Source organism: Oxyura jamaicensis, chromosome 21 (genome assembly GCF_011077185.1).
Source record: "Oxyura jamaicensis isolate SHBP4307 breed ruddy duck chromosome 21, BPBGC_Ojam_1.0, whole genome shotgun sequence".
Classification (NCBI taxonomy): domain Eukaryota; kingdom Metazoa; phylum Chordata; class Aves; order Anseriformes; family Anatidae; genus Oxyura; species Oxyura jamaicensis.
In genome coordinates, this window is record NC_048913.1 from 8,188,434 (window position 1) to 8,212,914 (window position 24,481).

The 24,481-nt window shown below is 56.9% G+C and overlaps 4 protein-coding genes across 6 annotated transcripts in view; 2 read left to right on the top strand and 2 right to left on the bottom strand.

Annotated features, from left to right (window-relative positions):
* Window positions 1-2,352: 2,352 nt before the first annotated feature.
* On the bottom strand, window positions 2,353-6,486 carry CLDN19 (claudin 19). Its single transcript, XM_035344605.1, has 5 exons — window positions 6,249-6,486; window positions 5,133-5,297; window positions 4,894-4,978; window positions 4,224-4,370; window positions 2,353-2,735 (listed from the first exon to the last, which is right to left on the bottom strand). Exons 1-5 carry the CDS (start codon window positions 6,469-6,471, stop codon window positions 2,687-2,689), a joined length of 669 nt encoding a protein of 222 aa, XP_035200496.1. The 5' UTR covers window positions 6,472-6,486; the 3' UTR covers window positions 2,353-2,686.
* A 1,529-nt stretch (window positions 6,487-8,015) lies between these two features.
* P3H1 (prolyl 3-hydroxylase 1) lies at window positions 8,016-15,738 on the bottom strand. 2 transcript variants are annotated; one of them, XM_035344604.1, is made up of 15 exons: window positions 15,289-15,738; window positions 14,574-14,726; window positions 14,050-14,239; window positions 13,446-13,577; window positions 12,359-12,498; window positions 11,411-11,500; window positions 11,229-11,281; window positions 10,738-10,859; window positions 10,417-10,544; window positions 10,215-10,310; window positions 9,889-10,039; window positions 9,375-9,492; window positions 9,083-9,158; window positions 8,744-8,884; window positions 8,016-8,630 (listed from the first exon to the last, which is right to left on the bottom strand). In XM_035344604.1, exons 1-15 carry the CDS (start codon window positions 15,736-15,738, stop codon window positions 8,487-8,489), a joined length of 2,184 nt encoding a protein of 727 aa, XP_035200495.1. In that variant the 3' UTR covers window positions 8,016-8,486. The 2 variants fall into 2 exon arrangements, with proteins under 2 accessions (XP_035200495.1, XP_035200494.1); XM_035344603.1 differs by having other exon boundaries at window positions 11,229-11,311; window positions 15,289-15,728.
* Window positions 15,739-15,940: 202 nt separating this feature from the next.
* C21H1orf50 (chromosome 21 C1orf50 homolog) lies at window positions 15,941-19,298 on the top strand. Its single transcript, XM_035344834.1, has 4 exons — window positions 15,941-16,079; window positions 16,651-16,737; window positions 17,821-17,952; window positions 18,711-19,298. The coding sequence occupies exons 1-4, from the start codon at window positions 15,948-15,950 to the stop codon at window positions 18,891-18,893; spliced, it is 534 nt and encodes a 177-aa protein (XP_035200725.1). The 5' UTR covers window positions 15,941-15,947; the 3' UTR covers window positions 18,894-19,298.
* Window positions 19,299-24,149: 4,851 nt separating this feature from the next.
* Window positions 24,150-24,481, top strand: part of CDC42 (cell division cycle 42) — a 30,501-nt gene continuing 30,169 nt past the window's right edge. Inside the window, exon 1 of one of the 2 annotated variants that reach the window (XM_035344530.1) lies at window positions 24,150-24,297. The gene's annotated coding sequence lies outside the window, so the exon portion shown is untranslated. The remainder of the gene's footprint in view (window positions 24,298-24,481) is intronic. The other variant, XM_035344529.1, reaches the window with a different exon arrangement.

Consider the following 24,481-nt stretch of genomic DNA (forward strand, 5'->3'; position numbering starts at 1 on the left):
CTCTAGGGAGGGAGGGACAAGAAAAGGCTCTAAAGGACAAAGCCTCACCTAATGGATCCTGTAAAACCTCCGGGCCATTACGCGCCCTCACTCTTTGCTGGTGGTTACAGGTCAGATAACTGTGCCTGGTCGGCCAGATGCTTTTTTGTGGACTATTTGCTGAGCCTCAAAAGCGCTGCCTCACTGCCTCATGCTGCCCCAAAACTTGCAGCTTTGTTCACAGATTCCTTACTACCTGGAAAAATTACTTTTGCTCTTGCTTTCTTACAAAGCATCTTGTTGCAGCATCTCTGAGCACCTCCAGCGTAAGCTGTGCCCCGTGGCTGTCGGTCATGACGATGCTCTCATCACCTACACCAATGGAAACAACACCTCACATATGGATTTCCATGTCAGGGGTTATATTTCATATACTTCACCTTATTTATTTATTTATTTGTTTATTTATTTCCCTCTGAATACTCCCTGCAGCATTGCACTGCAGGGGTTTTGGTGGGGTGCTGCAGCACTCCTGTCATAGCAAATTCTTGTGGTTCAGCCCTGAAGAGGCACTAGGGTGCCTGACATGAGCAGCTTTGTTTTGGGTTATCGTGTTTCACCTGGTATTTTGGCACAAAGCCGGCCCTCTTCTTGGGAAAGCTTGTGCATGTAGTGGTGAACTGGCTCTGAAAACTTCCAGGACAGTTTCTGCACCATTATTTTCCAATGTTTACATTTCAGGAATTTTCTATTTATGGTACTTTGATGTTCACAAAACAGGTGAAATTCTGGTATGGCCACAAGCAATACACAGCCACAGGTGTATGTCTTAGAGACATTTATAAAATATGCTTGCTTTTATTTTCTGCTCTTTTAAGCGGTCAGTTTTTTATATATGACATGAGTCCACCTGTTTGATTCTCAGTTGAAATCTTTCAGGGTTTGAAAAGATGCAGCCAGGGGGCAAATCTATCAGAATATAAGTAATTAAATTCCCCTGGTGAGTGAAGACTGGATGAAGGTCAGATCTGGTTTCCTACTTGGTTTGTAAAACTGGTGCATAAGAAATATTGCTGACAGAGTCCCTGAGCCTTTCTGTTCTATCATGCCGTGCAGGGAATCCTGTATGGTTACAAATGGAAGAAAAAGAGAGCCAAAGAGTTTTTTCTCCAGGCGGGAGATGGAAAAATGAGTAAAATGAATACTGTTTCCCAGTGTTTGGGAAGCAAGCAAGTTACTAAACCATACAACCAGAAACCTAACTACTGTTCATCATACTGGTTATATAAGAAGCAAATAAAAAGAGAAACGAAGCCCCAAACTGCTCTTTTTACTCTGCGCAGCGTGATTTGGATGGAGGCAGATCCCACGCAGTGCAAGACGAGCTGCGGGCTATCACAGCAAGTCTGGCAGCTCGTTCCCATATTTTGTTCCACTTTGCCATGTGCAAAACACACCAGGGATTGTCTGGAGGACAGTGGGGGCCTTTATGCCCCCAAACACGTTATCACTGCTGCAGTTCAGCTATTTTTCCCCCCTCTCTGATGTGCCTCCAGCCTATGCGGCTGTTCCCCGGGAGCCACAGAGCTGAGCCCTTGCATGGCCTCCGGTGATGTCACAGGAGTCACCAGGGACCCCAAATCTCTCTTTTGGGGGACTACGGGGTGTATCTGTGAGCCAGGTGCCATGGGCAGGACAGGGGAGGACATGGGAGGACAGGCTATTGCCCAGCAAGGTACAACCTAGCCCTGAATTCTTGGAAAAGAGATTACAGCTTGCAGGGCCCCTCTTCCAGATTTTTTTTTTTTTTTTTTTCAGGTGTTTTAGCACTGCGCTGAAGAACGGGACTTCTTAGGGAAGGAGAGCCCAGCCTGGAGCCCCCATGTGAGAGGTGACAGTGGAGGTTGCTGCTGCTTTCACCCCAGGAAGGGCCCTGCCGAGGTGCTGGGCCAGCCCCCCTGAATGGGGCAGCCGAGATTTCCCATGAGTTTAAGGCTAAATTAAGCCATCTTCAATGCCACACTTTGTACTTTTAGGGTGACACATGGCGAAAGGCTAGAGAGATAGCACCTGCCCGTGAGCACCTGCAAAAGTTCTGCTTAGCGTGGCTCAAGTCTTTGTGGCCAGCTATTATGAGCCCCAATTGTTTCCGATGCCTCCCCACATGCCAAGAGGAGGGCATTGGCCACGGTGCTGCCCCAAGAACCAGCAACAGGCAAAAATATTTGGTATAGGGAGGTCGTCTGGTGGAAACCCCTGCCCAGACCTCACCATGCAGGTGGCTGACACAGTCCGGCAGAGTGTTCACTTGCATGGGACTGTTCAGAAGAGGCCCAGATTTGGATGGGGGACAAAGAGATGACTTTAGAAAGATGCCCGTAGTTGGAAATATTTTAATACCACTGAGTCACAATTTTTAGTACAAACAATCAGGAAAAAAAAAAAAATTAGAAATCCCCAACAGTGCCATTCCCAGTGTCCATCCCATAGAAAAGTTAATATAATTTCATATTAAAAGAATAAAAACATTCTTCTACACAACGCTGTGCTCTTTATATAAAAACGCGTTTCAGCCATTATTTTTTTAAAGCGTGATTTTCCTTTTCAGTCCTCACTGCAGTAGCTTTGGTGTGTATTTTTTGAGGGAAAACCCATCAGCTGGGTTCAGCCGACCAAGCACTGCTCTCCCCTGATGGGTGAAGACAGACTACAAGCACTGCTCTCCCCTGACGGGTGAAGATATTTTTACATGGGGTCTGCAAGTCAAAAGAGAGAGAGGACTGTTAGTCCTGCCTGCCAGAGAGAAACCAACCCCAGGGCAGAGACTGCGCGGCTTCCCCTCCAACGCAAAGATATGCTGCCCGTCCTTTAATGTGGGGCTGCAGACAAGGGATAACTGGCAAAATTTAGCCAGGAACCAAAGCAGCACATGGGCATAAAGCAAAAATAAGCAGGGAGAAATCAACTACTTGGGTAACTGGGATTAAAAAAAATAGTAATTAAAAAAGAAACACACAAAAAAGAGGCTCTTTGGATCATTTCCACCGTTTGGTTTCCTGCGGTTTAGCTGGCATACCACACACAACAGATGGACAGCTGGCAGTACAGGGCCTTCGGGGGATTTACAGAAGAAATTGGAGTGATGGAGGTTCACAGCAGTTAGTAACAGCCAAGACGCAGTACACAGAGGTGGTGGCAATTAGCGCTCCTGATCTTAAAGACTTCACACTCCAGGGAATCCTGTCCAGGGGATCCTGTCAGGGAAGGGGGATTTGGAAACAGCAGGGAGACATCAAAATTCACAGGTCTGTCCATCTCTGAGTTACCTGAAAGAGCTGCTCTGGGCACCAAAATAAAAACAAACCCCTGCATGTGGCTCAAAATCCCCTTTTTTGCCTGCTTTAATTTGACCAACACCAGAGTTTGTTCTTCTACTTGACAAGGCCACGTACTTGTGCCTGGTGAAAAATGCACCCAGGTCAGATTTTAGTTGACAGAGCTCAGCTGGAGCACCAGCAACTGCCAGGCTGCCATTGGCCAGAGTGGTTTCTAATTCCCTGTGAGCTCAAAATGAGAATTAATAAATAAAAATGTTGCCTTGGGGCAGCAGCCAGGCAGGGAATAATTGCACCCTGAAAGCAGGAATGTTTCCTAAGACCCCAAGGCCAGGGCACAGGGGCACCAAGCCCCAGGGTGGGCTTCCTGCTGCTCGGGTCTGACACAGGTTGGCAGCATCCTTTTCCCTGGAAAACCTGGAAAAACTCTGCATTGGCTCCTGATGGCAAGGCTGCAGGACACACAGAGGCACGCAGGGACAGCCGCGTGTGGCGTGGGGGCTGCGACACAAAGCACCTCTGTGCCGCACACCCCCGCAGGACCAGCACCTCCCAAAGCGGCACTGGGCACAGGGGCCAGCGCCACGTGACGTGGCCCAGCCACCCACAGCCCCAGCAGCTTGGGGGGCGGACATGCAGCCTCCCCTGGGGAGCCTGGCGGTGCTGGATTCAGGAACTGAACAAAAATAAAAATCTAGAGGTTTGCACTACATGCAGTGCCGTGACCTGGAAGCTGGAAAAGCCCCTGAGAAATAGGTGTGTCTGGAGGAGATGAAAGGTCTGGCGTGGTGCCCAGGGACCATGTGGCGTCCGCCGTGCCAGGCGGGAGCACTGGGGTCTGGCCTGCTCTTGGGAAGGGAGAGAGGCGTTCGGTGGCAGAGGGAGAGCAGGGTTAGGGATCAGACGTACTCCCGAGCTGTTGAGGGCTGTGACTGCCGATAGTACTGCTGTCCTTGCCGCTCCTTGGTGGGGCAGGAACAGCACAGGAGAGAGCCCCCCAGCATGGTGAGGCTGGCGGCCCCCCAGCCAACAAACAACGCTGAGCCGAATTCGTACCTGTGGCAAGAGAGAGGGGGACATCAGGGAGGAGGACCGGGAGTGCAAAAGGCAGGGGTGCAAAGAGAAACAGGGACCCCAGCAACATCCAGGCCCTCAAAGCCACAAGGAGGCTGCTGGCAGCATTGAGGCAGATGCTGGGTGTCCTCTCCAGCCTCCCCATGCTTCACATTGGCCTCATCTTGCTTTTAGGATTTCCTGCAGCTATCAGGCTGCTCCTCCACACTTTCTTCCTCCCATGTGCTGAAACCCCATGCGACTGCTCTTTCACTGTCTCAGCGTAAAGTCAGCAATGGCACTAAGTTTAAAACTTAATCAGCTGCTTAAAACCAGGACTGAAAGTGCTGGAAGGACTTTTGTAGTGTCACAACTGCAGGGTGGCACAGGCACAGCCCCAATCCTGCCCTGGCTACAGGCACATCTGCCTGCCCTGCACCTTGCCCAAACCCACAAAACGTGCAGGTATGTCGGGGACAAGCTGGGATTCAAAAAGTGCCCCTCAGGCTGAGGGCAGAACTCCTACCTTGCGTTGATCGGGGTGCTGGCACTGAAGAACTCATATGTGACCTGTGTTGCATACAGGGACACGGCCGCTAACGTACACAGACCTGGACATCAAACACTGAACGTCAGCAACACCCAGCCCATCGCCAAACTTTTCCCTCTTCCCTTTCTCTGCCAACAAGCCTTTAAAAGCTGTTTGAGCTCTTTTGCATCGAAGAAGGGCAAGGACCCATGGGTTGGACCTGTCCAGCCACTTACCGGAGAGGATAAAGAGGACACCCCCAGCAACAGCAATGCGGCTCTTGGTAACAGGATCCTCTTCACCAACTTTGGTGCATTTCATGCCCACGACACTCACAATGATGCCAAAGAAACCCAGGAGGAGAGAAATAACCATGAGAGCCCGGGAGGTCTGGATGTGAACTGCAGGGGGGGAAGACAAAGCTGCTCAGCAGCTGGAGCTTTCAGCCACAGCGGTCTGCAAAGCAAAGTCACCTCCCACCAGGATGAACTGGTCCTTAACCCTGGTCCTTAACCCTGGTCCCCTTGTGCAGTCAGGGGCAGGGGCCAGCCACACACTGCTCCTGTGCCCAGAGGCATTGTGCGTTGTGCCAGAAGACCTCGGCTCACCTCAGGGCACCTCTCCCAACTCCATGCAGCCACACCCCAACCTTCCTCCCTGCCACGCTCCTCTTCTTGCTGTGAGTTCCCGGGGTGGGAACCACAGCACTATGCCCACAGCAGCACCATGTCCCCAAGCGATGTCCCCACCGAGCAGCCGCCGTTCCCCCATGTGACACCTGCCTTGGGGCTCAAACCCACAGAGGCCAAGGGGACAAAGCCACACAGAGGGGCTCAAACCCAGGGGCATAAGATGGGCTCAGGCCTACGATGGGGCTCTAACCTGTAGCAAACCATGGGTGCATCAGGGGGCTCAGACACAGTGAGAAGCATGAAGGGCTCAGAACTACAGCAGGACTCAGACCCACGGAAGAAGAGATCAGGGAGCACAGGGCTGGGGGTGGGCTCTGACCTACTGCAGCAGCCAAAGGAGCTCAGACCTGTGCAGTGCCCAGACCTAAGAGGGGGCCAGGGGGAGCTCAGAGCCGTGGTGCTGGGGGAGGCTCGGCCCCACAAAATGGGCAGATCGGGGAGCTCGGGCCCATTAGAAAGGCTCCAACGCAGCGGGAGGAAGGATTCAGACCTGCTGGGAGCACCGGAGGGGCCAGGGGAGCTCAGACCCACCGGGGGGGGGTGGTGGTGGTGGTGGTGCGGGGTAGGGGGCTCCGAGCCACAGGGGGCGGCTCGGACGCTTGGAGGGGGCTTCAGCTCTATGGGTGTCGGACCCCGGGGCCCCGTCCGCGCTGTACGCACCGTCGAGGGAGAGAAGCGAGTCGTGGAGGCGGCACTGCACCTGCCCGGTGCTCTGGGCGGCGCAGCTCATCCAGAGCCCTTCGTGCAGCCCTACGGCAGTGATGATGGCGTCCCCGGCGTACGAACTCTGTCGCCACTGGGGCAGCGCCGCGGCGGCCAGCGCCGCCACCCACCCGCCCAGCGCCGCCAGGTACCCGGCCAGCTCCCGCGCCCCGCCGCCCATCGCCGCCGCGCTGCGCCCGCCTCGGCCCGGCCCTGCCCGGCCCGGCTCGGCTCGACCCGGGGGCGGTGTCCGGGACCGCCCCACTCCGCCCTCCCTCGGGCCGCAGGAGGGGCTGAGGGGCCCGGGGAGTTGGGGGGGTCCTGGGGTGAGCGGGGTCCCAGGGCTGCACGGGGTGAGGGAGGATCTCCTCGAGAGGTGGGATCCCGGAGGGGATGGCGGGCCCTGAGGGGAGAGGCAGAGGGGCTGGGGGGGATCAGGGAGATGGGGACCCCCAGGGAAACCAAGGGGGGACACAGCGTGCCCCAGGGTCTGGGGGCAGCGTGGGGCGGCTGGGGGAGGCAAGGAGCCCCCGCACGGCCACTGGGGCCAGGACCCCCCTGCTGCGGGGGCAGCCGCAGGAATCTAGCATGGGGCCAGGGCACGTGGGTGGCCTGGCATGAGGCTGTGGGGCACGAGGCTGCTCTGTCAGCCCCCTGACACAAAGCTGGGGTGGGCACAGAGCTCCCCACCACAACCCGGCAGGTAGTGGGTGTGGGCAGCCATAGGGCTAGAGGGACGCTGGCCTCCCATGGGGCCTGGCAATTTTTAACCGCCCGGCCTCATCTGCAGTCAGCTCACGCTCAGGGCTGGCTGGCGAGGGACTGACTGGCTGCCTCCCCTGGACAGGCTGCCATGCTCAGGGGGACAGAGGGGAACTACTCCTGGTAGAAGGCACAAGCTGCTGCTGGAGCCCACCCGAAGAAAGCAACCTCACGGCTGCCCGCCTGTGCCCAAGTCCCCCGCCACAGTCACTGGAGCAGCCCTTCGCCCCCTCCAAGCACCAGCGCAGGGCCCCCTCACAGGCGGCCGGTGGTGGGACCATTTACTCACATTCCCTGAATGGTTATGGAAATGGCCGGGGCACCCAGCACCTCCGGGAACAATTTGCTGCCCTGTTCGGCTGGTGCTCAATGTCCTTCTTGTTCAGTATGAGGACATAGCCCCCGCCCAGTGCAACAGGGAGCTGAAGTGGGGTGAAATAACCCTTGCCATGCCAGCCCCAGCTCCCTCCTACTCCCAGCAAGAAGCTCATGGGTCCCTTCCAGGCCCCTACTGCCCAGGGGATGCTGCGGGGCTAATCTAGGGGCTGCATGGCACTGCCACACTGCCAAAACTTCCCGGGGTGTGGCCCTAGGTGAGTGGTGCAGCAGATGTGCTTGCCCACTTTCCAGCAGGACTAGGGGCCAAACCCTGCAGGGGTTGGGTCTTTGGACACGGACAGGGTGCCCCTGCTCCCCCCTGTACCCCATCCCCAGCGCTGCTGGGCTGCAAACCTTGTTTTAAGCCCGGGGCACTGCACTCCCCGGCTGAGGCACCCCGTCCCCAGCACCTCCCGCAGCCGCTGCCCTGGGGTTGCTGCAGGGCAGAGGCCAGGAGCCGCTGCGTGCTGCCCGCCAGTGCTGGGGCTGCTGCCCTCGCCTGGACAGTAACAGGACTGCAAGGCCCAAACAGGGGCTGATGGCATGGCAGGGAGCGTGCCTCCAGGGAGATGTTCTGCGAGCAGCTTCTTCCGAAAGACACCTTTATTCACCGATTCTCTGCAGAAGGCACTGAAGTAGCGGTGGTGCGGAGTGGGCTTGAGCAAAGCAGTAAGGCACAGTTAGAGGGGCTCCAGCCCCCTCAGCCCCACACTGCTACCTTGGTACTGAGTCCTCAACTGTAAAAGAACCTCCCCCCCTTTGCCCCACATCTTCCCCCTACCCCCCGAGTCTGGCTGCTCATCTCCACGGCACCCTGAGGTCAGCGGCAGCTCTGTTGCAGGGGGGTGGATGCCATGGAGCAGCACGGCAGTCCCAGCTTCCCCTCCTGCACAGGGTGCATCGGCCACAAGGTAGGCCCCAGCTGGCACCCCAGGGCTGAGAAGCCAAAGCTGCGTGCTGCAACCGTGTCCCCAAAGGCTGAAGCTGGTGGTGCTGGCCCTGACAGGGCAGGGCAGGCCCGGCCCATGGCAAGGCTGGGACCCTGCACAAGGAGTGTCAGAGCTCGTCCTTCCTTGCTGCATGCGAGCCATCAGTCATGGTGACAGCTGGTGACTCCTGCTCTGTGCCCGTCTCCTGCAGCAAATCCACCTCCTCCACCCTGAAAAGCATCTTCACCAGGTCATCAGCCTGCACACGCTCCTGCAGAGCAGAGCTCACGTCAGACCCTGCTACCCCCTGCTTCCACAAAGGGTAGGGGATAATAGCCCCAAAAATCTTCCTGATGCCAGGGAAGAGGGGGCTGAGGTGCTCACCCGCTCGCTATGCCGTGGGTCCAGGGTGAACCAGAGGGCAATGGCGCAGCGCTGACCTTTGGTCACAGCCTTCACCCCGTGGGGGTTCTCCGAACCGGAGGAGAAGCCCACGGCACGGCCACACTGGGGCTGCACCTCTGCCTGCAAGAAGGGAGATGCTGGTCGGAACCTGCTACACCAGGTGGGGCGAGGGGACAAGTCAGCCCCCAACTCACATTAGCCCCTTGCACTGGCACGGAGGACTGTCCCAGGGGACAGGAGCAGGCTGGCAGCCAGCGAGCAGGAGTGGGGTTTGGTACCAGGGCTGCACACAGATGCATGGGGAGCTGAGGTACTTACAGTCTCTGTCTTGGCATCCAGCTCTGTGAAGTAGAAAGCTCCCCCTTCAAAGTCCCCATTGAGGTAGAGGATGGCACTAAAGAAAGCAGGGGACAAGCAGAGGTGACATCCATCACCCCAGAATGCAGCTCAACAAGCAGGTAGGTCGGAGCTCCCCAAACACCACAGCAAGAGATGGAGGCAGAAGAGCCCAGCATGGGCTGCCCTCCCACCCCAGGGGCTACTGGCCCACCTGCCGCTAAGCCTTAACGCCCTCAGACAGAGAAGCTCTGGCCCACAAACACCTCAGTACCTGTAATCCCGGAACGTGTAGGCTGGTGGCTCCTTCACACACACCATGGCCTCTGCGTTGAGGATGCAGTTGTCCACATGCACCTCGTGACTGTTGTCACTCCGGCCTTCTTGCTTATCTAGGGTGCAACAAGACCTGGCATTTCAGGACTCCTCTGTCCCTGCAGGGCGGTGACCTGTCCCCAAGCACCACATGTATGGAGATAACAAGGTCATCTGTAGCCTAAAGCCCTTCCACTCGCTGGAATTTGGCCATATGGGTAGCCCAAGTCTCTACGGACTTGTCTCATGGCATTTCTTCCTGCCCTCCAGACACAGCCTCCCCCTGCACCCAACCCCAAATGCCTCTAAGCACCAAAACCCAGCAGGATATGAAGCTGCCTGGAGAGCCAACAGGGCTGCTCATCTCACCAACCAGACCTAAGGACCAGCTGCCCACACCTTCCTTTTAGGAAACGAGATGGGAGAGCTGGTGCCCTGATTCTCGTGTCACACTTCCCCGAGGCTGTGCTCACCCTCGATGGCTGTGCGGCATACCAGGTGGGAATAAGAGAAGTGGAGCGGGACCTCCAGGCGGAAGTAGGACTCCATCATGTGCCGCACTTTCTCCGTCACGTTGTAGTAGAGGTGGGCGCTCTGCAGGGGAACCTTGCCCTCCTGGCCCAGCTGCAGGGGACAGACAGGACACAGGCTCAGCTGCCAGCTGCCCTGGGGCAGGAGCCCTGGATGGAACCTGGCATGGCAACTGAGGTTGCCCCAGAAGGCCCGCAGTAGCAGCCGCCTGCCTTCAGAGTCCCCTCCCTCATCACCGCAGCTTGTTTCTTTACACAGCCATCCTAACCTTGAGGGCCTTCAGGACGGTCACACCATAGAAGGTCTCACTGGGAGTGTGAGGAGATGTCTTCCCGCGATAGCCATCCCCAGCTGAGGCAGCTGCCTGCAAAACCCAGCCGATGTTATCCCATCCGACTTCTGAACCACGGGATGTGACCCTTCAGCATCCCTGCCCCATTTCTGCCTGTTCCTCCACTCCCCATGCTCACATTGGTCAGTCTCTGAAGCTCCCGGCACTCCTCAGCTGACAGGACCCCATCCACCACAACGCGCTGCGAGCCGTTCAAGGCCTTGGAGTTCATGGTGACGCTGGCTCCCTCGTACACCAAGGGGCCACCTGCAGCACAAATGGTATCAGGACAGAATGCGGATGGGGCTGGGGGCTGCTGGCCCCAGCATACAGCACTGGCAGGGGTGCTGTGGTTAGCCTTTTGCCTGCTCCTGCCACCACCTGCACAGATGGAACGGAGTCTGGCACTGGGGACATGGAGGTCCCTCTATCTCCTCCCCTGACCCACAGCTCCCCGCACCTTCTCGGATGAACTTGCTTATATCAGCAGACTCCTTTGCCTTCTCCTCCACCAGCGTCTCGATCTCCTTCATGAGGTTGCCGATCTCCTCTGAGATGCGTGCTGCTGTCTCCCGCTCCACCCTGGGCATACAGGGGCCATCAGCTCCACAGCCCCACTGTCCCCATATCAGGAACAAGGCATGCCAAGGCAAGGACAGGACAAGTTGTGTCTAGGGGCTGGTGACAATACCCAAGGTGGGAGAGCGTCATCTCCGCACAGCCCTCAACCCCCTTCCCCAAGCCACTCATGGTGGCCTACCCAACCCTGTGACCCAAGGGCCAAGCTGGAGAACCAAGTGCTGCCCTCCAGCAGCCTCTCCCGGCTCCAACATCAAATAACTTCCCTGGCAGCAACTCTGCAGCCCCCCAGTTCAGCCCAAATCCCAGGAAGGCAGTGGGGTACTTCCCACTGGTTTCCTCCCCATCAGGAAGGCTCAGGCAGCTGCTCACTTTTGTTTCTCTCGCAGCCTCTTTGGTATCACCTCCTCAGGGGTCCACGTGTCCTGCAGCCACAACAGCAGCAACATCAGGAGCTGGATGAGGATCCAGCTCAGACACAAACCGCTCATCCCTTTCCCCTGCAGGCACACCCCCTCTGACTGCAACAACCAGCCAGGTCTAACACCACTCACCGGGTCCACAAAGGGGATCCCAAAGACATCGTAGCTGAAGAAGAGCAGCTCCTTCTCCATCAGGCTTCGCTGGCGGTATGCCTGGATCTCCTGGGGCAAGGGACAAGAGGGATGGGTCAGGGCACTGCACAACTGCTCTGGAAACATCCAGAGTGAGGGCAGGAGGGTGTAGGATTTGCATTGCTCCCATGGGCCTCCCTCCAGACGCACTGCTCTGGTTTCCTGGACTCTCTGGCAGGTGGGGAGCAAGTGACTTCCCCATCCTGGCTGAACTTTCCTATGTGGATGAGCCCTAGGGACAGGATGAGAGAGACAGAGAAAAAAGGAGGGGGACACATGCCCCTCCTGCAGGAGGCTCTGGAGCAGCAGATTTCCTTTTGTGCCCCATTTGATACATAGATGTAGAGTTTAGTGATATGGTTTAGTGGATGACTTGTTCGTGTTAGGTCAGAGGTTGGACTCAGTGATCTTGGAGGTCTCTTCCAACCTAGATGATTCTGTGATACTTCTCCCAGGAGAGCTGTTCAATTTGTGTAAGCAATCAAGCATTCACAAATTGGCCAAAGCTATTTAGTCAGTGATGTTTTTCAGTCTCAGCTAAGTTCCAGCTGTTAACAAGCAGTACTCCCTCCTATCTGCCCTGACCCAGCAGCACAGAGAACAGATTTGCCTTGGGACTTGCTCACAAAACCACCAGCTCTGTTACATTGCCCAGGACAGAAGACAGAGAGAGGTGTGAAGCACACTCATGAGCATGGATCAGTGAGACTCTCCTTTTTGGTCTGAGACCAGTAGGTCTCTCATCCATCCGCTCCTCTCCACGCTGCTGATGGAGGGCAACCACTCTACCTGCAAGCCCAGAGCTGACTGTGAAACCTTTGCAAGGGCTGTGAGCCCCAAGAGGACAGAACCTGTCCCCACACTGTCTCATCCCAGCTGGTCACCCACCTCTCGGGGTTCAATGGGCCTGGCCAGGTCTTCCCCAAGGACAGCAGTATAATAGGCCAAATTCTGGTTCATCACCTCATCGTTCGGGAAGAAGAGCAAGTAGGTTTTGGTGCATTCAATTGCTTTTTCATAATTCCCACCTTGAAAGAGAAACAGAACTGTTATGGCATGTATTTTCCCTGCCCTGCTGGTGTCCAGCTTTGGAACAGGCATAATCCACTGCTGGGACAGCGACCGGGGAGGATGAGAGGGGTTTGGCAGGGGCTAGTCATCAGGGAAAGGATACACTGGCAAGCCCAGTCCAATGCAGAATAAACAGATCATAAGTTCTAAGGCTGGATGCTTTCAAACAGTGCAGAGAGAATAAATAGGGATGCAGGGGAGAAACAACAGAGAAAATTCTTGTTATTCTGCAAAAGGTCTCCCTTGCAAGCAAGGGTAGATATTCTGGAGGAAAGATAACCACTGCCACAAAGGGAAAATAACAGCCCAAGGCCCTCTCCCACCTCACCAGAAATCAATGCCACTGGCTGGGTAGTTTTCATGTGCGGAAATTATATCTTAAAGCCTATTTCCAAACAACAACATCCAACCATTTCCAGACCAACCTGCAATTTTCAGCCACTTAAGCACTCTGACCTACTTTCATCTACAGTATTCCATTCTTTCAGTCTTCTTGAGGTTCATTTTTTCCTCCTTCTGGAGAAATATGCAAAGAAATAGTTCAACTTTTTCTAAGGAGGAGAACAACAGCAACAACAAAAAAGAGGTGCATTCACCTGGGTTATAACTAACTCTTCTGGAGGGTGCCTCTGTAATTTGGAGTTTGAGGTTCAAAGTTGGCAGGATAAAAAAAAAAATACTTCTCTAGGCTGTAGTGAAGCTTCCTGGGAATTTGACATCTAAAGGGGGATGGAGACTTACTGCAACCAAGGGCAGCAAGACCCAGCTGTCCTGCAGCACATTTCTACCCATGGAGAAGGGCCTGCCCTTTATTTCTACCCCAGAGCACAATGCCCATGGTGATGACAGCAGTGCCAGGTGCTGGAGTCCCAGCCAGCAGAGGACAGGGCAAAGAGCAGCTTACTGTTGTAGTAGGCAAACTGCAGGTAGTTGAAGTGTGATGGTAGGAAATCCTCCAGGGGCTTCTCCCGGCCAGGCTGCGAGGCGAGCTCTGTAACGCAGCCCTGCTTGCAGCTGAGCACCTGCATGTAGTGATCTGGTAGGAAAAAATACCTATGTCACTGCTTGCAGTCACCAAGGGCTGGTGGATGGGACCCTGGGGGTCCGCACTCCAACCTGGTGCCAGCACTGCACCAGGGCTCTTCAGTGTCAGAACCCCCCAGGGATGGTGGTCCCCAACTCCTGTGGGGCTGGTGCCAGAGCTGTGCCACCCTCCAGGGAAGGAGGTGCTCCTCATACCCAGCCCCAGCCTCCCAGTCTTGTGTCCTGGTGACCCTCTGCTGGTCCCTCTCATTTCTCCATGTCCCTCTAGAAGTCTGTGGTGGATCCTGGGCAGCATCCCCAGCATTGAGCAGGTAGAAACACCTCCTACAACTTACTGACCAGGCTCCTCCTAGCAAAATCTAGGATGGGGCTTGCCCTTTTTGGGATGAGATGCATGCTCACCCCACAGGGAAATCAGGGGAGTCCCCAGGCTGTCAGGCAGGATGCTGTACACGCACTCCTACCTGTCATGGCCTGGAAAAGATCTGCATTGTACTCCAGATAGTTGTAGCCTTCGTAGTCATAGGGTCCCTCGCAGAGCGCGCGACACTCAGTGTCTGCCACAAAGTACTCCTCCAGCGCCTTCTCCAGATGCAGGACAGCTGCGGCTGGCTGCTCCTCTGTGTAGAACCTCACGCCTAGCCGAAATTCAGTCTGTGGAGAGCCAGGCTAAGGAATGACTGCGGGGCCTGCTGCTCCTTGCAGCATCCCCTCACCGCAGTACAGCCACAGCACCGAGGGCGTCCCTGGGAGAGGGGAACTTTGCTCCTGCCGCAGCCAAGCCCTTGTCACCCTGCCACTGCATCCCAGGGGACGTGCCCTCGAAGCCACTCAGTCTATACTGCCCAGTGCCCCTCAGTGGCAGACCCATCTCCTCTTCCCCACATCCAGCCATGGCCAGGAATTTTAGGATTTGTTGCCACGATCCCAGCCAACAAAACCCAGCTTTGTAACCCCTGTGGATAAAACCCATGGACTGGGTTCTCACCATGTGCGGCCTGGCCTCCAGGTCAGTGAAGTCGGCCTCTTTGACTCCCGCCATCATCTGGTAGTACTCCAGGTTCTGCTTCATCTCCACATGCTCAGGGTTGGCCACAAAGAAGGTGTGAGCTGCCGCCACGGCCTTCGCCACCTTGTTGATCTGGGGGGGGGGTGGGGGGGTGGCGGGAGGCATGAGGAACCTCCCGGCCATCCCGGGACCGGAGGGGAAGCTCCCCAGGGACCCGATAGGGTCACAGAATAAAACAATAAAGATCAGAAAAGACCTCTGGGATCGTCCTGTCCAGCCGCCCCCTACCCAAAGGGAAGCAGCCCGGCTGTGCAGCGCCGCTGCAGCTCCTCCAGCCGGGTCGGGACCGGGCCGAGCCTCCACGCACTCCCCCGCAGCCACCGAGGGGCCGGTACCGGGGCTGTGTGCGTGCAGAGGGGCCGGTACCGGGGCTCCTCATCCCCCGTCGCGGCAGGCCCGGGGCGGGCCGCGGCCAGGCCCGACGTGGCACCGCGGGGGGAGCCGGGGGGCGGGGAGGGCCCGGGGCCGCCTCCCGACCACCGCCGCCAGGGCGGCCGCCGGCCCCCGAGCCCCGGCCCCCAGCATCGCCCCATCCCAGGGCCCGGGACCCCCCCCCCGGCGCTCCCCCGCCCGCGGACCTCCGCCACCGGGGGACCCCGCGGGATGCTTCCCGCCCCCATCCCGCGGGCCGCACCTTGAAGTAGGCGACCTGGAGGTAGTTGTACGGGCTGCGCTTGCGGAACTCGCGCTCCAGCTCCTCGCCCAGGCGGTACCGGGAGGGCACGGCGGGGCCGCAGCCCCGCAGGCAGGCGGCGCGCCGCAGCAGCCCCCGGAAGAAGAAGAGGTCGCGGAGCGGGGGCTCAGGCTCGGGCTGGGACTGGGGCTCCTCCGCTGGCCCGGCCGTGGCGTTGGCGCAGCGGAGGCGGCACCGCAGCAGCCGGGAGCGCAGCGCGGCGCGGGCCCGCAGCGCCCGCTCCATGTGCAGCACCACGGCGGGCCAGTCGCCCCGCGCGTACGCCTCGGCGCCAGCGGCGAACAGCGCATCCGGAGGCTCGGCCGGCAGCGGGGGCTCGGCCGGCTCCGGGGGTCCCGCCGCCCACGCCAGCAACGGCAGCAGCGGCAACATCCGCCCCGCCAACGCCATGGTCGGGCCTCGGCAGGCCCCGTCCCCCGCCAGCCCCCGCCGCCAACCGGGGCCCCGCCCCCAGGAAGGCCCCGCCCCCCAGTCACGCCCCGCCCCCTCCCAGGCAGGCCCCGCCCCTCCATCGCCCCTCGCCTCCAACCGGGTCCTCCCCGTAGCCCCGCGCCGGGCCTCGCCTCCACCCCGTAGCCCCGCCCAGGCGCGGCCCCGGCATGGCGGCGGCGGAGGGAGCAGAGTCCGGCGGCGGCGGCGCGGGCCTGGCCCTGGCGGTGGGCGGTGCCGGGCGGGCGGCCCGCGTCGGGGACCCGGGGGACCTGGTGGCCCTGGCCCGGCAGGTGCAGCAGGTGAGGGCCGGCGGGGAAGCGGCTGGGGCGGGTGTGGGGCCGCCCGGCCTCCTCCAGGGCCTCCCGGGACAGCGCCGGGGCTGCCCGGCCCGGCCCGGCCCGGCCCGGCCCGGCCCGGCCCGGCGCTCTCAGTGCCGCTCTCCGTCTCCTGGGGTCCCCTGTCCTGTGCCCCGTGCTGTGTCCTGCTGCCTTCCCCTTTGCTTCCCAGTCATCCCAGTGCCTCCCAGTATGCCCTGCCTCCTCTGGTGCCTCCCAGTGCGTCCCGCTGCCTCTTGGCCTAGCAAGGTCTCCTGGAACATCCCGCCGCCTCTTCCGCTGCTGGCTGCAGCCCCAGGCACCCCGGTGCCTCCTCCTGGCCCCGTGGCTGTCACCTCCCTTCCTGGGGGTGCCTTGGTGTCTCCCTGCCAGGCTGGCGGGCTCAGAGCTCCCTGGGCAGCTCCTGCACCACCACAGCCCTGTCCAAGCGAGGCTGCAGACACGGCTTCTCTAGCACACACCCAGATCGCTGGTGTGGAGGTGTCCGGAGGGCCCTGGCTGCCCTGGTCCTGACCAGCCCCGCTCTTCCTTGCAGGCGGGTGACTTTGTCCGAGCGAACGCCTGCAACCGCCTGACCGTCATTGCCGACCAGATCCGGTATCTGCAGGAGCAGGCTCAGAAGGTGAGGGCAGGTCTCGTGGCGGCTGGGCGGGGGGCTCGTTGCCTTGTGCTTGCACGTTGGCTGTAAGGAAACAGGGAGGAAAAAGGAGTTTCGTAGGTGATGGCCAAGCATTTGGAACAAGCTGCAACCTGGATGCAAATCATTGCCAGAAGCCAAACAGAGAAGGTTCAGTGGGGACACAATGAAGGTTTATTGTTTGGTACCAACCGGGGGCGAGGGAGATGTTTCTGGGACTTCCCCTTACTCCTCTGCATAGCAAGGAGGACTTCTGCTTGCACAGAACAACTCCTTTCTCAGGAGCAGTAGTAGCTGGGGGCCAGACCAGAGCAGCTCAGGCATCAGTGGTGGCTGCGTGATGGGAAACTCCTGTCCCTGCAGTGTGTGGGTCGTGCTCCAAGGAGGACCTGGCACAGAAAAGATGAGCTTTTCCCCAGTGATGGGCCACGTCTCAGCTCTTGAGTTTGTCCAGGCTCTTTTGCCAGAGCAGTCGGCCCTGGCCACAAACCCAGTGGGGCTCGGCAGTCCTCAGTTCTGCCTTCACCCCTGGAGCTGCAATCATGAGTTCTGGAAGCAAAGAGAAGTCTTGGAGTGAGAAAGGAGCTGCCGGTCACTGCGACTGGCCTGCAGCCATCAGGATGAGTGTGTCATTTGGTCATTATCTGCTGGAGCCATGGAGCAGTCAGCTGGTGGAGCTGGGGAGCTGAATTCCTGTTTGTTTGCTGTCCCTTCCCCAGGTGACCTCTGCAGGGCCTGGTGACTGTGTGTGGAGGCAAGGAATGACCCCAGCACTGGTGGGGTGAGGTGCGGAGGTGAACCTGGGGTTGTGAAGAGGTTGCTGTTCTTTGGAGGTATCTCCACCTCGGTAGAGGGGTGCATAAGCCCCAGGGTCCAGCTCAGACGAGGAAACAGAGAAAATAAATTGTCCCTTTGGAAAACATCTGCCTCCTTGGGCGAGTGAGCTGCGTGAAGCCAGAACTGTGCTGGGAGGGCAAGGCCATGCAAGCAGTGTTTTAGGCAGATGTCACTGTGTGCAAATAAGTTATAAATTCTATTTCACTTGGAAATCTTAAATTTGTTTTTTAGGTATTGGAGGAAGCTAACAGAGATGCTGATCTGCACCATGTGGCCTGCAACTTTGTGAAGAAGCCAGGAAACATTTACTACCTGTATAGGCGGGAGAGTGGCCAAAGATACTTCTCCCTCCTGTCTCCCAAGGTGTGTGGTAACAGCTTTGGAAGAACTAGGAGAGGAGAAAAACAACAAGTTTCCAGTGCTTGGGCACTTCTGGAACTCAGAGAAAAGCACCAGCTTGATGGAAACATTAGTGGGCCCTTGCCCATTTGGTGGTGTTCTTGGTCTGAGTTACCTGCTGGTGTAAGAGCCATTTTATGAAGTTCTCTTAGATGCTGGTAGAAGGTGGGTGAGATTTGTGGCAGGTAGACCTGAATTCAGTCTCTGCAGTGCTTTGTGTGGAAGTAATGAACTGCAAATGTGCCCTGGGCCTTCCCTGTCCAGTGCATCTGTGTGGTAGCACAGTTTATTCAGGTGCTTCAGCCCAGGGGCTGGGTTGGTTTGCAGCTTGGTGTTTTGTTTCTATGGGAAATGGGGATGGCTCTGCCCTCGAGTGGTGGGGTTGGCGTTGGGGGTGTCTTCCTCCCAGGCACCCCTTTTCTTACGTGCAGGGTGAAGGCTTCAGAGAAAGCAGAGCAAAATACAGAACAGGGTAGAGGAGCTCTGCACAGGTTGGGGTAATGTTGTGTCCCCGAGCCTCCCTGTGTCAGCAGCACTGTAGCTTGATCCAGCCTTAGACTCGGGGTAGTTTCTCCTATTTTTACGTTAGAAAATGGGGCAGTTGTGTAGCTGGGACTGCCTCAGAGGTGGAAGGGCAAGCCAGCCCAGACAGAGAGGCCATCAGCACAGTCTGGCTTCGAGGGGACCTGAGTAGTGATGTGAATCTGTCCTTTCTCCTCCAGGAGTGGGGCACCAGTCCCCACGAGTTTCTCGGTGCCTATAAGCTCCAGCACGACATGTCCTGGACTCCGTTTGAGGACATCGAGAGGCGAGATGCTGAAATCAACATCCTGGACAAGCTGCTGAGCCGGCAGGCGGTGCTGCCCCCGTGTACAGAGCCCAACTTCCAGGGTCTCACCAAGTGATGCAAACCGTGGTGACCACGCGGGACCTCTGAGCAATGGGTAGTGTCTGAGTGCTGCCAAAGGCAGGGCAAGGAAAGAGACCAAGAAACAAACATGCTGATGCTGCAAGTACTTGCTCTGCGCTTTAATGAGACTAATTCTGAATTCAGTCTTACTGGATTTTCTAGTAATCGAGTAATTTATTTCTTTGACTTATGCCAAGCTGTATCAATTGGCAGATAATATCAGGTGGAGTAATTTCAAGAGGGCTTGGAGCAAAAAGCAAACATGCTTGGGGCAGATGTGGTAATGCTACAAAATGTGTCTTACCTGTCTGACTCTGGTGTGCCTCAGAGTGACTGCCTGCAGCAGGTAATGATTTCAGGGCTGGATTTTATTCCTCATTAAAACACGCATATTTATGAAGCCCTGTGGCCTTGGAAGAGTGGTCAAAACTCCACGCAGAAAGGTCTGTTGTGACTTGAGTATGTGGGTGTCTGTCCCAGCTGGTGCAGAGTCTGAACCCCTGAGCCTTGAGCATAGGGTGACCTGGAGCCCCCTAGTTTTGGAAGAGTATCCTCAAAAGTGCCAGGCAAGTTTCTGGCCATCAGCCTGGCTGCTGTGCATGGTTCGGAAGGTGGGTGTTCCACAGTCCTTGTGCATTCTGTGAGGAAAGGCTGAGGAAGCTGGGGTTGTTTAGCCTGGAGAAGAGAAGGCTCCGGGGTGACCTCATTGCAGCTTCTTATACTTAAAGGGGGCTTGCAAAAAAAAGATGGAGAGCAACATTTTGCTCAGGCAGACAATGATAGGACGAGGGGTAATGGCTTTAAACTAAAGGAGGGGAGATTTAGATTAGAGGTTAGGAGGAAATTCTTCACTGAGAGGGTGGTGAGGCACTGGAACAGGCTACCTAGAGAGGTTGTGCATGCCCCATCCCTGGAGGTGTTCAAGACCAGGTTGGATGAGGCCCTGGTCAACCTGATCTGGTGGGTGGCATCCCTGCCCATGGCAGGGGGGTTGGAATTTAAGGTCCTTTCCAACCCAAGCCATTCTATGATTCTGTGATTCCCCTTGGCATTGAGTGGCTGAGCTGCCAGAGTGAGATAGGAGTGTGCAGGGGCTGGTTATACTGGATGTATCTGTTCCAGAGCACTGGAGAAAATGAAACGAATCAAACTTGATCTCATATGAGAGGTGGGTCCTGTGTCCTGTCTGCATGACCAAAGTCCTGCTTTACCAGGGAGGCTCGGTGTGTGGGGCTGGTAAGCCATCTCCAGCCTCTCTTTTCCACCAAGAGCTGGGGAGATGCCTACCCCTAGTACCCAGGGAACTGTGCCCCTGGGGTCTGGGCCCAGCAGGGATGGAGGTGGGGCTTCTCAATGGAGTTGGACTCTCCTCACTTCTAAGGCAGCAGGAGAAGAGCATTGTCCTGCCTGGCTGAAGAACTGCAAACCGCTCCAGTGCCCAGCTTTAGGGGCTGGGGCTGCTGGCACCGGCAGCACTGCTCCTCCCCAGGGCTTTGCTCACTGCAGCCTCTCCAGCTACCAGCACATATTACTCATACAGCAGATTTTTGCCTTCCCCTCATAGTGAGGAGCATGCACTTGTTGGGGAAGGTCCCCGTGCCCCTGAGGGCTGGCAGCACCGATTCCCCATGGGAAGAGCTGTTCCTCCTGTGAGGGGAAGAGCAGCACGTCTGAGGAATGCAGGTCATTCCTGGGCTGATGAGGTCAGCATGCCCTGGAGTGGACCTAAGCTGGGGCCTGAGCAGACCTTCCTGACTCCTCACCACGATTTCCCAACCTCTCCTGCATCCCGCTGCCGCTCACGCTGGAGCCATCTTGGCCAGCTGCATCTGGCCCCCCAGAAGGTGTCCTGGTCTCACAGAGGTGTGACAAAGCTTCCCCGCAGCCTGCGTCCCTCCTGTCCTGGGCTTCCTCCTGTCCCGGTGCTGCCATCCCCGTAGCTCAGCCCCATCCCAGTGGCTGGCCCTGGCAGCAGCCCAGTCCTCAGGCAGTGCAGGACTTTTCAAGCAGCTTTTCCCAGCACGCCCTTCATCGCTTGGAGCACAGGGCAGATTAAAAGCAGTGTGTTGTTATTATTAGACCAGGTCATAATTAATTCCTTATCAAGTCACGAGTGCCTAATTTGATATATTTTTTTTTTCTCTGGTTGTTTCATCACCTCAGGTCTTATTTTGCTGCATGATATTAAATCTTAACTTGGAAGGGAGAAAGTTAATTACTGCATGGGTTTTTCCATGGTGCTAATTACAGCAACATCAGAGACCTTCTTGTGTAGTGATTTATACTCCTCTGGGAGGAGGGTATTCTGGTATTCTGGAGGGTATTCTATTGTGTCTGTTTTTAAAACTAGGACTAGAGGGAATGGCCTCAAGTTGTGCCAGGGGAGGTTCAGGTTGGAAATGAGGAGACATTTCTTCTCAGAAGGAGCGGTCAGTCACTGGGACGGGTTGCCCAGGGAGGTGGTGGAGTCACCGTCCCTGGGGTGTTCAAGGAAGGGTTGGACATGGTGCTTGGGGACATGGCTTAGTAGGTAATAGTGGTGGTAGGTTGGACCAGATGATCTTGGAGGTCTTTTCCAACCGTAATCATTCTATGATGCTATGAAAAGCTGTATGTTGATGTACATGCACAAGGGGATTAGGGTGATGTTCACAGCCTTCTGTCCTTTGCAGCTTGTGGTTCGGTATGCTGACTGTCAGCGTGACTTCACACCTCCAGCAAAGGCTCCCTGTGCCCCAGAACTCCCCCATGCCCCGCTGCAATTCCCCTGGGTGCCAGCACTTCCTGTTGGAGTGACAGCTGTCTCTCACAGAGGGTTAGTACTCTGAGCCAGCCTTCTTCCAGCTCTGCTCCTTATCCTGAGCCCTCCACTCTCTCGGGTCCTGCTGTGTGGCCGGACCTGGCGGCTGCAGCTCCCTGTCACTTTAGGTGTGGCAAAGGTGTTTCCCTTGGGTTTGTAGCAGAAGAGTGAAAACACCATGGCTGTATACACAGAAAGTACCAAAAGGTGAGACGTGGAGGTCGTGGGCTTGTGTGGGGCACTGTTGCAGAGCCGAGCAACCAGCCCCATGTAAAATGGGCAGGGATGGAGCTGGTGGCGGACAGGTGAAATGTGCCAAACTGGAGCCTCCTGTGGCGCTTGCAGCAGAGGACAAGTTTCTACTCCAGGATCACATCTTCACAGAATCACAGAATTTTCTAGGTTGGAAGAGACCTCAAGATCATCAAGTCCAACCTCTGACCTAACACTAACATATGGTATGACCTCATGGTAACATATCAATTACATAAGAACAGAGAAGCCAGTGTTGGCAAAACCACTGAGACAGCTTGGGGAGGGGCGATCCCTTCAGTACTTCCAGGCTCATGAGTGCATCCACTTGGTTCAGCCTCTACTGTGCCCTTTCCTTGATGCATTTTGGATCAATGGGGCAGGAATTTCATCATGAACAAGGCACCAAACAGCAACTGGGAGGAGTCGGCGCGATGCAGTGCCATAGAGAGAAGGTCTGAGCTGTCCACAGGTGAGGTGCCAGCTGCTCCATGCTCCCACACATCTCTCACACCTTGCATTTGGACAAACGCGTGCCCTTTTTGCTTGGAGGAGCAAACATGTAGGTGAGGAGTGAACGAGGCAGGAGGTGTCTGTGACTCATTTCAGAAAACACTGCTGAGGGTTTGATTCTGTGCATCAGGGGAGGTGGTTTTTTTTTTTTTTTTTCCATTTTGAACTTCTGTGTAAGTCATAGCAAGGAACTGTGGGGCTTTGAACTTTAAAAGAACCCTGGCTGTCTTTCCAGGGTGCTTTTCCTGGTATGAAGGCATACCAAGCTGCATTCACTGGGAGGGAAGGGGGAGAAGGCAAACAGGAGCTGTTGCAGCTGCTGTACGTAACGCAATTCCTGGAAAAAGGTTAAAAGTCAGCCTTCTCCTTTGAGACCTGTTTCCATTCAATTTCCTCTGTACACACCCAAGATTAATTTAATGCTTTTGCATTTGAGGACACTGACTGTCCTGAGTTAGTCCACATACAAGCTGAGAATGGACTTCGTGACATGGGAAATTTTGCATTTATATGTTTTTTGGGTAAAACTGGTTGCAACAAGGAGCACTGCTGTGCAAACAGCCCTTCCTCCTCCTGAAATAGTGCCACTGCAGTCAGTGGGGATGGCATAGTTCAGCTTGCTGGCTTTGGAAACAGCAGCTGTAGGTAGAAATCCACCTGAACAGGGTATTTTGAAAATATTGAAAATATTTCTCTGCACTTGCACTTCCATAAGTGAGCGTGGTCTGAAGCCAACAGCCTGCTCCAAACACCCTGGGGATGGGCAGTCCCAGCAGCAGACATAGATGTGCTTCTGATGCCATTAGCACTGGGCAGAGTGGTTTTGCTCCATATTTGGATGCGCAGATAAAATGGGGCTTGTTTATAAGGGCTGGCAGAAAGATGCTCTTAACATCTGATCCTCTCTTGGACATGCTCCCTGGAGCTGATGTTTGCTGACACAAGCCTTGATGTTTTCTATTGTTCCAGAGAGATGGGTTTATTAATGGCTTGATGGTATAAACAGTACTGAGAGTGCGGGAAACATCTCTATGATGCGCTGAAAGCATTTCAGCTTCTGCTCATGGCCCATCTGTACATCTTGTCCATTGCAGTAGGCACAGAACCAGGGCTGGGCACTGCAGGCAGAATCAGAGGAGGAGGGGCAGAGAGGCTTTTCAGCCCTGCCAGATGGTTTTCAGCTGTTCACTGTAGGGACTTTTAACCACAGGCTTCCTGCTGCTACCACTTTGCCTTCCTGAGCTGCACTACAAGACCGGCAGGTCTTCCTGGCTTTTAAGGATTCAGTGAATCTCAACATGCCTCTGAACAGTCAGAAAGGCCGCTTTTTGGTTCGTGCTTCTTAAGTTAGCAGGGCCCAGAGGTTTTCTTCGGGTGCTCCTGAAGGGCAGTGCTTTTTATTCGGACGGTTGGTGGGGCGTCGGTACGCAGCCTGCAGGAGATGGCGGCTGGGCTCTCCTCCGCTGAGGGCCTTGCTGGGACGGCACCGCTGTTTAGCTGCCGCTGGCAATAAACCCTCAGCCCGAGGGCCTCGGCATTGTCGGTAGCCGCCTCGGCTGGGGGCAGGAGGCTGGGACCGGCGTGGGGAACCCCCCTCTCCGGGGCCGCTCCGGGCCCTGTGAGGTGGCCCCGCGGGGCTCCGCCACCACAACGCCCTCAGCCCGGGCACGCGCCCAGCCGCCAGGTGACGCCAGCGCCGGCCGCGCAAACCCTGCCCGAGTCGGCGAGGCCCCGCCCCCGGTTCGCTGCGTGATGACGTCAGCGGCGGCGTGCCCCTGTGCCTGAGCCGAGGAGACCCCGCAGCGAGCTGCCAACGCCCGGCGGAGACGCGGAGGTGAGCGGGGCGCCGGCACGGGCCGGGCCCTTCGGTCCCCGGCCGGGGGGGGCCCGCGCCGGGGGGGGGGGGGGGGGGGGTGGCAGCGCTCGGGGCCGGCCGGCCGGGAGCCGCCCTCCCGGGGCCGCGCCGTGCGCGTGGGGCCTCCTCACCCGGGGCTCTCCCGGTAGGGGTGCGCCGGGGG